The following is a 12,551-nucleotide window of genomic DNA, read 5'->3' as shown; positions in this document are numbered from 1 at the left end:
AAAATTAAGCTTAATTTCATGTACTTTTGTCTTTCGTTTATACGTTTTTTTTTCTCATTTTCATTTAAACCAAAGCAGTTCTGACTCTTGCCACATTCCTTTGAAACAAGATATCATAATTAAAAACCTGTGATAATAAAGCATTTTTTTACCGATGATAAAATACACAGACAAATAAATGACCAAATTCTTATTACCATGCTTCAGAATATTATTTTTTTATCAAATCTACTTTTCTCAGTATTTCTTCTTGTATTTAAATACTTCTTCCTTTTTTCAGATCTAACGGCACCAGGAAGACCCTCGACCTCGAGGGAAATGAGCAAGGTGAGATAAAAAAGAACGTATTGAATGTAGTTCAACCAATATGTAATAATAAGCAAGGATTTAAAATATGATTCTTCTTACATCGATTATATGGGGGAAGCAGTGGGAATATTCAATATATTCTTAATTATTTTAAAATGGAACGGCAATTTATGAAAATACTTTATAGAATAAGTTATAACAATATTTAAACTACAAAATAAAAAGAAATCATCATTTATTAAACAAGACATTCATTTATGATTTATTTTCATCTGCATATGTGGCCACCTTTAGATCTATGTATAATGACAGCCTGATAGATTCTGGGCATTCTCTGGAGTAATTTTTTACTTTTTTTTTTTCATTTTACTTGAAAATCTTGTTAACATATTATAACATTAGTAAATGCAGACGCATCATACAAGTAACATATCGTCTTAAAGTGGTTCTGAAACTCTACAATTTATAACATGACATATTACTGTTAACAAATAGAGAATAAACTACCTAGATGAATTAGAAAAAGATGGCGATGTAATAATAAACGTATAATCTATAAATGTCACGTCTTCTAAAAATTAACATTTTCTGCATGATTGCCAATGTTGCGAGATACAACTACTCCGCGGGCTATATGCCCCGACCGGCATTGAATTATACTCGCAACACCTAGTACAACAGCTAGGATCGTTCATCAGTTTAACCCAGCAGACATAGACCGGTTTCGGACTTATTGCTCCTCATCAGTATATCGTAGGTGAGACACAACCGACGAACGGTCCAGCGGTTTCAGTGTTTTCTGCATGATTTATTAAATATTAACTAATATTGGTATGTGGGCAGGTATACGTTACTTCCTGTAAGTAAAACTGATCTATTTTAAAATAATTATTTTTGCTGCTATACAGTGTGTATCTTCACTAATCCAGAAGAACATACGTAATACCCTAAAAGGTTACTGTTTGGACAGGAATTGTTGAAGATCATATCATAAGTCCCTTTTTCATTGATGGCAATTTGAATGGCGATAATTATTTACCACTACTTCAAAATAATGTCCTGGCAACTTTGACAAACTTATATCCTGATCCAACAAACCCACAAGTTCCAGCGAATATGATATGGTTTCAGCAAGATGGAGCACTGCCCCATTGCCAAAATAATGTCCGGCAGTACCTGAACCGAATATTTCAAATAGGGAGGCGAGGATGGATGGAATGGCCAGCACAATCACCTGATCTGACTTCTTCTTTTGTGGATATGTCAAAAGTATTATATACAAAACTAAACCCCTCGACTTCGCTGACTTAAGAAGACGAATAACTCTTGCGATTAAATCGGTCACGCCTGAGATGTTGAGTAACGTTGGAAGAAATTTCTATTTAGGATTTCTATTCTAGATTAGGATGTTGCCAAGACATTCGCGGCGAGCATTCTGAACATCTCCTACATTGACATTAATGTTTTTTTTTTGCTTCTTTACATTATCAATAAATAAACAGTATTAGGTACTTATTAGTTTTTTAGTGTGTTAAAGCGAATTTCTATAATCAAATAATTTTATTTTTTTAATGTTAATTTTTATAATAAATCTGAAAACCCTTAATATTTCCGAAACAGTTGAGGATAGGCATAGGACATTGTACATGAAATATGTCTAGAGTTTTCTGAAGAATCCAAATATTGAATAATATACAAGGTGTTGCATTTAAAATAAGAAAGTTGGTATTGACCACTGTTACATGACACACCCTGTATAAAAAGTTTTTGTTGAAAAAAATACGCAATTAAAAAATAAAAATATTAAATATAAAAATATAAAAATATATATTATAAAAATACATATAATATCATAAATAATAAATAAAAATACTTACTAATCTGAATAAATTTGAAATATTTAAAAAAATCTATTCAAGTTTACAATAAAAATTATTTGTTACTATTTTTTAAAGAACTGTATTTAATTACAAATTAATCTTAGTGTTAATGACTTCTGATACTGATCTAGAGACGATAGAAAACTTTGCGATCTGTGTGAAGTATTAGTTTTTTATTGGAATCGAAATAGAATTTATATATTGCATTGTTATGTTTTATTAAATTTAATTTCATAGTAACATTCTATGGTGGTATTTAATATAGAGTAAGTATGTAACCTTATAAAGTTATTTATTTGTAAAGTGTATCTCCGTTGTTAAATTTCTGTATAATAAGAAAAAAAACAGGTATATGAGCTAATACAGATAAGATTTAACAACAATGCATGGGTAGGTCCCAAATGGATATGCGCTTGCGGCTAGCGCACGCCCTTGTTTAAGGTTAAATTAGCCTGTCCAGCGGCGGGGTATGAAAATCATGAAAAACGGTTTAAAAAATTGAGTTTTTACGAAGAAATTTGTGAAAATAAACCTATGACATGTGTTTCTAAAGATCAAAGGACATCATGCTTATTTTGCACGAACGAACACTAACAGGCTCCACTCTGCAGACTGCTGTATAAATTCTAGCGTCAATATTATACACAGTTTTCATAATAAAGTAAATAATAATCAAAGACAATTATCAATTTTGCTTCATCTGTTTCAACTTTCAAACCGAAAGGATGTTCTACGATTACTATTATATCTGTGGAGCACTGTTTCAAGATCTTTATCTTTCACCCTCATTGTTTTTTTTTTTTTTTTTTTTGAGGAGCGCACAAAACATCCCCAGAAACAATAACCCAGCAGATTGAACGGCCTGTAAGACGCGGCGCTACGTCCGCGAATTAACTTTATGGGAGTTTCTGGTCCCGGGGGAAAATAATTTTTATATCCGATTTCGGACACGTTTTGTTCATCTGGAGAACGTGACTTCGAGTGGTGTTCCAAGGGCCAGTCGAGGGCGCCAGATTTTAGCCGCCGATACTCTCGGCCGGAAGTAATGATCTTTCCATCGAGTTTCGCGCTGTCCTCGTCAAGCACATAAACAATTTAAGGGGCAGCGAGAGTGGGTTTATTTCTATTGTATGGGTCGTCCGGGTCGCCCACATAAATGTTGGAGTGCGCTGCACCTAAATGCTGTCATTGATGAGTTTTATCGGTTTTCGTCAACTTTTGACCGCGTTTTGTTTAATTTGACGAGAAATCTTAGGAAGGGGTAAAAACTTCATACTTTTACTTGACCCCTGAAATTTATCCTAAATCAAGGCCTACGCTGTGGCTTTGTCTTTAAATTTTCATCGATTGACTTTTTTTTCATAAATGTCGACCTTCTAAATGTACATGTTGAACTAATTATGAGCGGAGCTGTATTTGTTTTTAAGCGATTTTCAAAAAAATACTTTTTTCAGAAATCTGGCCAGTTCGAAAAAATTTAAAAAATTGTTATAACAAATCATATTAAATGAAGTCAAACACATTAAAAGTTTTCAGTAAAACCATTGAGTAAAATTATTGAGTACCTACCTCTTTGCTTAATATTGAACATTTTAACACTTTCACTCAGTTACTTTCCATTTCATAACGTCTTTTATTATTCCCATGGTCCCATTACATGATCATCGTGTAGCGTATGGACAGCTTCACGTGGTGCTACGGTGGTTATAATAGGCTAGGAAATAGAGCTGGGAAATGACCATATAGAGAAAAGAGCTTTAAGTTAAAAAAAAAATCGTCAAGATTCGTTGAAAAACAACGGAGTTACAGACTGTCAAAGTTGACGGCCTATTGTTAAACAAATTAGGTTGGTAGCGGCAAAAAAAATACTGTCATAACCGGCAACCCGAGTACTCTCCCAGATAAAAATATTTTATTTGTGGAAGTATGTATGAATAAGAAATATTGTTAAGTCCGAAGAAAATGACGGTCTATGGACGATAATATTCATAGTCCTGCCGTTAAAAAAGGGAAATTCGCTTGAAAATAATACATATCGCGCGCGTGCGTCGTATATTTCATTTTGCAACTAAGGCTAAAAAATAAAAAAGTTTTCAGGTTGCAAATTTGAAATTAAAAACAAATTTATAGATTTCATACCATGAAAAAAATCAGTGCGAGTGTGGAAGATGCTCGGGATCGTCCAGGCTAATAATTAGTTAATTTGTTTATAAGGCCATAACTTGTAAACTATTCAACTTACCGATTCCAGATTTCATGTGAGTTATTAGACAGTGATAAGGAATGAGAGGATGCGATGCCAAAACGTTCTGGTAATAATAACGCAGTTTATAAATGTTTAATTCAAAAGTCATAAATAAAGTTCTTCTGTTTATAACTTTTGATCTAATCAATATTTCTTGACGCTCGAGGGCTAGTTTTGTAGGTCTTTCGAAGACGAAAAAAAGTACTTTACTGTGTTCTCGTGAAAATGAACGAAAAAAAGTTATAAGCGAAACACGGGAATTTACGTAAAAATAATACAATTAACCACCCTGTAAACAATCTTCCCCTCATTTTTATGACTGTGGAAACTAATATGTACATAATATTTAGCATCTATAGTGATAAATTCAGCTTGTCGAAACAAAAAGTCGCGTCCAATTATATGTTTCTTGGCCTAATAATACGGATATCGGATTATCCTGATGGAAATCAAAAACAATAATACATATATTGAGTGTAGATTAAAAGATTCCTTCCTTGGTCAAATTAGGATATACCTATTATTTATAGGCCACAATTTCTGTGTAACTGTTGATATTTGTTTTGTGGGTACATAGTAATATTTTTTATATGTCAGGAGTGGAAAATAAGGATTGATTAAAAATTTACATAGTTTTGGAATGCAAAAAACTATTTATAATTTGAAATTTGTTTGTTTTAAACACATTGTTTTATAAATAAGGTGAAACATTAATGTTCAAACATTATTTTTGTGTTAAATAATATACACTGTGTCCCAAAAGTCCCGGAACAGCAAGATATATAGATTAGTAGTGAATTTTAGGTAAATTTAAAATATACTTCAGAAAATTCATTCTTTTTGTCATTTCTTGACGTGTAAACATTTGTTTACATTTTTTATGACTTGTGATACGTCATTTGAAAGATTTTCTTTACAGTAATGTAAAGTTTTCGGGAAAATTTTAGAAAACAAAGGAGTTAGTTACAGCTATTTTCTAACGGAACCAACATTAAACCCCAATTCAAAAAGTTATTTAATTAAATAAAGAGTGTTGGGTAATAATCATGGAAAAAAAATCGATTTGTCAAACTTGTTCATTAAATATTTAATCAAATGGGGCTCTAAATGAAAGAGAAAGAATAAAACGATTTTGATGATGAGAGGATATGGCGATCTCAAAAGGTCATTCGATCAAGTGGTTCATTTATTTAATGATACGTTTTTAAACAGAACGCCAGTATCAAAATCAACTGTGTACAGGTTTGAAGAACGCCCAAAAACTGCAACTAATGACAATAACGCTGTTAAAGTATTGCAGAGTTTTGTGGAAGATCCTCATACTTCTATACGTAAGGCTGCTAGAGAACACGATGCAGGTAGTAGATCATCTACTTGCCAAATTTTAAAAACAAACTCTTATAAACCTTACAAAATATATTTACTGCAAGAGTTAAGTGAAGATGATTATGATCGACAGATTGATTTCTGTGAAACAATAATGGCAAAAGTTGATCAAGACCCTAACTTTATATTTATGTAATACTTGTTTTTCCGACAAATGTACTTTTACTGTTAATGGTTTAGTCAATCGTCACAATTTGAGGTATTGGAGTGATCAAAATCTTCACTGGATGAGAGAAGAACACACCCAGGACCTCAAACAATAAATATGTGGGCTGGTATTATTGGTACTACCATTATGGTTCTGTTTGTAATTGATGGTAACTTAAGTATCCAAAAGTACGAACAAATTGTACCTGCTTTACAAAACTTTACAATTTTGACAGAATATGCTTCCAGCAGGACGGTACAACACCTCATTTTGTTATTGCTGTTCGGCAATTCCTGGATCAAATGTTTCCGAATAGATGGATTGGGAGAAGGGGTGCTATTGAATAGCCAGCACGCTCTCCTGATATAACACCCTTAGATTACTTCTTTTGGGGACATTTAAAAAATAATGTTTATAAAACAAAGCCATTAAATCTATATGACTTGAGGCACAGAATATTTGAGGAATCGCAAAAAATTAGTATAGAAACTTTAATAAACGTTGTGACGTCGTTCTACTATAGGTTGGGATATTGCCAAATTGAGGGTGGGGGACAGTTTGAACATTTATTAAAATAATTTTTTTATTCAAAGTATAATCGCATAATTGTTATTTTTTCGATTATATTTTTTAATAAGCGTGTGTATTTAAGAAAAAATAGCTGTACCTCCTTTGTTTTCTAAAATTTTCCAGAACACTTTACATTACTGTGAATGAAATTACCTATCTTTCAAATGACGTACCACAAGTTATACTGTGCAATTAAAAAAAAATGGGGGAGCTTTGTTTTCATGTCAAAAAATGACAAAAGGAATGTATTTTCTGAAATATATATGAACTTTACCTAAAACTAACTATTAATCTGGATATCTTGCTGTTCCGGGACTTTTCGGACACAGTGTATAATATATAATTATTATTATTTTTATAGTTTTGTACCGACTCTGGTAGATATAGTTAAATTCACTAAAATGTTTTGCAGTATTGACTGTTTTTATGAAGGTAGACGTCAGTCGAAGAGAGAGGTCTGTGTTAATGGTGGACACTTTCAACATTTAATGTAGTTAAATTTGGTTCAAATTGCCAAAACAAACGTATTCGTTAAGTTTTTCAGCTTTCTTTTGAATTAAATACATTAATTCCACTACTTGTAGCCGTCATTTCCTTTGTAATTTGTTCGAAAATTACATGAGTTTATGTGAATTTTTTAATCAAAGGAATCACTCCCTTCATTGTGAGAACGTACTTAAAGAGCACCCTGTAATTACCCATTTGCTTATTTTTACCTAAGAAATTTTTCCTTAAAATTTATGATTCAGAGAGTTTTCTTTATTTTTTACTACTATATCTACATCTTACTACGAATAAATCAGTCATCATGCAATCAGTAATTTAAATTTTAAGAAATATTTACCAAGATGTTGGCTCGGGCTCTACTAAAAGGCACAGTGTACAGGTAAGTATAATAATACTTTCATTTCCATTAAATTTCTATTTTCAGCTCATTATTTTTCTAAATATCGCCCGTTCGAAAGGCCATTAAAAGTTTCGCTTGTACGTCAGACGCAAGGCATTAAACATAATTTTAACAAGCGAATTTTCTAACATCCCCACGTTCAGTCGGCATAATTAGAGAATCTTCCATGCAAGTTGATCTGATTATTTGCGCGTTTTTAAATATTACTCCAATGTACATTTTCGCAATCGATAGAGCCTTAACATACCGTACGCCTACTTTATTACGTCGTGTCTCGGATAAAAAATATTCTAACTAACGGCTAAACTATAAATGTAATGAGCAAACGCCTACAGGTGTTTTGTGAAAAAATGAGCTAAAAACGTTATTTTGCCTGTACAGCACCGTACGTAATTATTATGTATTATACAGGATGTAAAAAGTTTGACTGTCATGACTTCAGCATGAGATAGAGTAATTATAAATGAACAAAAAAGTTGTATATTACAGGGGCGTAAGATTAATAGTTTTCAAAATACAGCTGTATTAATATTGGGGAGTTTCATCACAACGTGACAACAGCGCTTAACTTGCTGATGCACGCCACGGGTAAACGCGGCAGACTTGTCCTACGGAAAAAATTTAAACAACTGTTATTGTGAGACATTTAGTAAATTTCAAGACTGTTTTCCAATTTTTAAATAAATAAAATAAAATCTATCGATTTTGTAGTACAAAGATAGTGTAAAGTAAGTAAATTTTAGCTCGAATTTTAGTAATTATGAATCTCTTAAAACGGGAACTTAACTTTTAATCAAATTACGTATTTGAAGTACCCAAAGATTCACGTCGTCCAAATAATCATACGTATTAAAAATAATTTAGGTACTTACAAAAAAGCAAAATTCAGTAATTTTTAAACCCACAAGTACAAAACAAACTACAACATATGCTCAAATTTTTTGCGCACACTCTGGAAAACACTTCAAGAAAAGCAAATAGTGGTACGCAAAAAATACTCCGACACGGTCGAATGCAGATACCAACTGAATTGCGTATTGATAGTTGCTGGACATCTTAGTACCCCGTGTTAATAAACCGCCGTGCCGTTGTCATATTGCTCGATGTGAATTTTATCGAATTTTGAATTTGTTACAACGCTAATTATTTTTTAGAGTTAAGCATAAAGAAGATCAAAAAAGAGATAAACACTGTATTTTATGGTATTCTATGCACGCAGTTATGTCAATATTCTTTAATTAATCGAACTTTTGTACATAAAGTTGGAGATTTTGATAATTTTTTTCTTGAAAATGGTTGAGTTTAGGCCCCTTTTCATAAGTTTTTTTTTGTTTTATTTCAATGTATTCTATCGTCTGTTAAAATTAAGATAGTCAAACTTCTAACACCCTGTATATTCTTCAGGAGTAAAAGTTGCCGTTGTTACACTTTTGCAAGACAAAACAAATAAAAGTGTCAATGACACTCATTTGACGAATGGTTCTATGATCTTTTACAAAATATCAGCTGATCAGTTCCAAATAGTACTTCGTAGGCGTAACATTGGAAATATCAAATGTTCCTAAATGTCCTACACACGACTACTTACATAATTGTCCGAATGTCAACCACTTCTGATGTGGTTTTCGTACATTTGGACAGATTCGTTTTCTTTGAAGAGTTCTTTTTTACCGTCTCTTTAGAGAAGCATCGCACTGAATAACATTCCCTTGTTGAATAGTCCATGCGATGTGCCGTTTGTATAGCTTTGGTAAATATTTGGCAAGTGAAGATATGTCTTCGAATCGATATGCACCGCCCACACGATACGGCATTTTTTACACTTGAAAAATATGGGTATTCCGGCAAATCTGCGTTCATATTCGCATTCTCGACCAATCAGTCGTTGATTTAGCAAGTGGGAACATCATATACAACCAGCTTTATGTGTACATAGTTCATGTCGTGTATCTTATACATTATATTACTGGGATAAGTTCATTAAGAAAAATGTCTGCAAAGAACAATTTTCTGTTTAGTTTGCACCACCGGATCTAAATGTTGATGAAAACAGACTCTACGACGAAAATTAATGGGGGAAAAGTCATATACAATGTTGCTCGTAAACGCATAGTTTTCGAGATACAGGGTGTTGAAGTTAAAAAAATAAAAACGATTTTCAGGCATATCTTGGCGATATGTTAAGGGATCTACATCATTTACTGTGATTTCACGTCTGAAATCGTCTCTCACTGACCCTACCAGAAGTCCTTTTTCTCAAATCAACCTTGGAATAACCTTCATTAATACATATAAATGGACCTCCGATTCGGACTCAGCGACTATAAGAACGGTAATTGATTTCAGGGTTTATTCCATGAATTAACGTTCAAATGACCTTCAAATGGCCTTCAAACGACCTGACACAGACAAACTGACCTCAGATTTGAACTCAGCAACTTCAAATACGTGTATAAAAGGCGGTTAGACTTAATTGCTTGACTTTTCTCAACTTGTCCTTGAAATGACCTTGAGACGACCTTCAAATAACCTGACACACACTAACTTATCCAGGATTCGAACTCAGCGACCCCAAGATCCTGTATAACATGTGTTCGTACTTGATTTCTCGGCTTTTTCTCAATTTGACCTTGAAATGACCTTGAAACAACATTAAAATGACCTGATACAGACAAACTAACCTCCGATTCGGACTCAACGACCCAAAAAACCCTAAACTCCGAGATCCTTTGATTTAATGCACTTTTTCTCAATCTGATCTCTAATTGACCTTGATCCTGACTAGGAAGAAGGGGGAAGGTCCCGTTTGGAGTAGAATCGATTAGTTATTGGATATAAATAATTAAAAAAATGGCCAAAAATGAAGGGGGCCACAAACCGGCCTAATTGACCTTCCCCCTTTGGCCCATTCTTTAAAGGACAAGAGATGTGTATTTTGTATTTTCTATTTTTCTTTTTCAGTGTGATATTCTTATAAAAAATGATCCTTGTTGACCCTTTAAACTGAAGGATCTTTTCTCAGTAAAATTTCCATAAATAGAAAAAAAAACGAATGAATAAAATTTTTTACGGGCAAATGTTTTTGTGCATCAGGCATTTATTTAAAAGGATTGGTATGTGAAAATTGTTTGCAGTTCCGAAGTAGCCTTAAGACGTCAAAATTGAATTGTTTTTTTCTTGTTTTGTATTAGTTTAAACTAAAAAACGCCTGTAAATGTTTGGCATTTGAAACACACGCCTTGTGTTTGATAAAAAAATGTCACCGACATTATACCGAAATATCTGCTCATAAGTTTAAAGGTTTACATGTCGCATAGGTAATTATTCGACTTCGACTCGTCACAGCCATCTAAGACTTGTCGCTATCAATTAGCACCACAGAGATGAAGAAACGGCAATGAAATATCGTAGTGCCCGGTGTGTAACGACATGGTTTTCTCTCGTTCTAGACCTGGTACGGGGTCGTGTCGGCCTCAGTGGCGGGTCCCAAGCGGGCGAGTTGTCTTCATCAGGGCGTCTGGAGCCCTAGGAGGCTTCCGTGTGCGAAACAACGCCGTCCCCGGACCGCTCCCTCGCACCCACTCCATCTCCATTTGGAGAGACACCCGCGCGGCGGGACAAATCGAACATTACGAGGATGATAGGCCTAGGACACGCGAACGTGTACTTATTGGGGCACATCGACGGGGTTAAGGGGTATTTCAGCAAAAAGAAAGAAATAGAACAAGCATCCTATCTTAATAAAATAAACAACTAATGATCATTGAATATGCTATTTCTTCTTTAGGAGGAAATCATGCAGTGTTCAAGAAAGTATGTCACAAACTGAAATGGGCTGTGGAAACAGTATAGTCGAAAATATGCACAAAAGTTTAATGAATAGGAGTCTGCAAATAGGCCATGGCCTACAAGGTGGCCCGAATTAAACTCCCTTGATTTTTTCTTCCGAAATATTTAAAATTTTGAGTGTATGCTAAGCTTGTGAATGAAGTTGAGGACCTGCAGTTTTTGAAAGAGTTACGAGATTTGCGACGGGAATATCGTGGTTGCCGTAAAATGAAGGAAGGCACTTTGAATATCTCATTCGACTTTTTGCCTTATTTTAATTTTTTTCATACATTACATTTTTCGTTTGCGGACCCATTTTTCTTGTTGTATGGTAGTTCCACCACTGAAACGATACTATAATAGAAAAAAAAGTAGTAACTCAATCAGTTCAAACCAGTTAAAAGCGCAGGTACCACTCTGTCTCATATTAATAGAAAATTAGTCTTAATATCATTCTGTCCTACCAAGATAGGTATTAATATATTTTTTCAACTAAAAATCTCAAAATTTTTGGCAATCTGTCATCTAATTCAAAAACATGCTTACAATGTCATGAATTCGTCAGGATTTGAATAACAGTGTAAGTAGATCGTTCTCAAAACAAATTAAATTATTGTATAATCAAAATACTGACAAAATAATACTAAAAAATGATATATAATTACTTCTTTTACTTCAAGTTTTTATTGGAAACTAGTGGAATAATGACATCTTTACTGGTAGCTTCAGAACTATTAACTTTTATTACATAGTATTTCTCTCAAGTGTTATTATGTTGCTAAGTTGGCAGTGTCAACAGCAGCCAATAAAAGCGTCTAGTCCCTTTGTGTAAACTTAAAGTACGCTAAATGTAATCACAATGAAACGCCAATACAAATAACAACTTATTCATGAATCGAATCGTAAGCTACAATTGTTTATGTTTGTTATAGAGTCATACAACTGATTGTATTTGTCTTTACAGTTTCTTGAAAAAATAGTTCTAAATGCACAAACTTCCACAAATCACATCATCTAACCTGGCATCCCGAATTAAATTATTTATATTTTTTGTAAGAAAGATCAAAAATGAAAAGATCTGAAATAGATCGTTTTAAAACTTTTGAAAAAAATTGTTTAAAAAAATGTGGCACGGTGTATTATAAATCATGTAACTTATAGTTTTTAATAATTTGAAATATTTATCACACTATCAGATCACGTAATTCTTATCACAATTTTTAGGCGTGTCAATTTTCGGCAAATTTAGAAGAATTCAAAAAATAGGAAAAATCATAT

At 33.1% G+C, this 12,551-nt stretch overlaps 1 protein-coding gene across 1 annotated transcript in view; it reads left to right on the top strand.

The window, feature by feature from the left end:
• Nucleotides 1-12,551, top strand: part of LOC108917938 (myelin transcription factor 1) — a 192,210-nt gene that overhangs the window by 8,091 nt on the left and 171,568 nt on the right. Inside the window, exon 2 of the mRNA XM_018724754.2 lies at nucleotides 281-327. Coding sequence (XP_018580270.1) covers nucleotides 281-327 — 47 coding nt within the window. The remainder of the gene's footprint in view (nucleotides 1-280; nucleotides 328-12,551) is intronic.

This window comes from Anoplophora glabripennis, unplaced genomic scaffold (assembly GCF_000390285.2).
Source record: "Anoplophora glabripennis isolate ALB-LARVAE unplaced genomic scaffold, Agla_2.0 scaffold12, whole genome shotgun sequence".
In the NCBI taxonomy this organism is placed as follows: domain Eukaryota; kingdom Metazoa; phylum Arthropoda; class Insecta; order Coleoptera; family Cerambycidae; genus Anoplophora; species Anoplophora glabripennis.
This window is presented reverse-complemented; position numbering and strand designations above follow the sequence as displayed.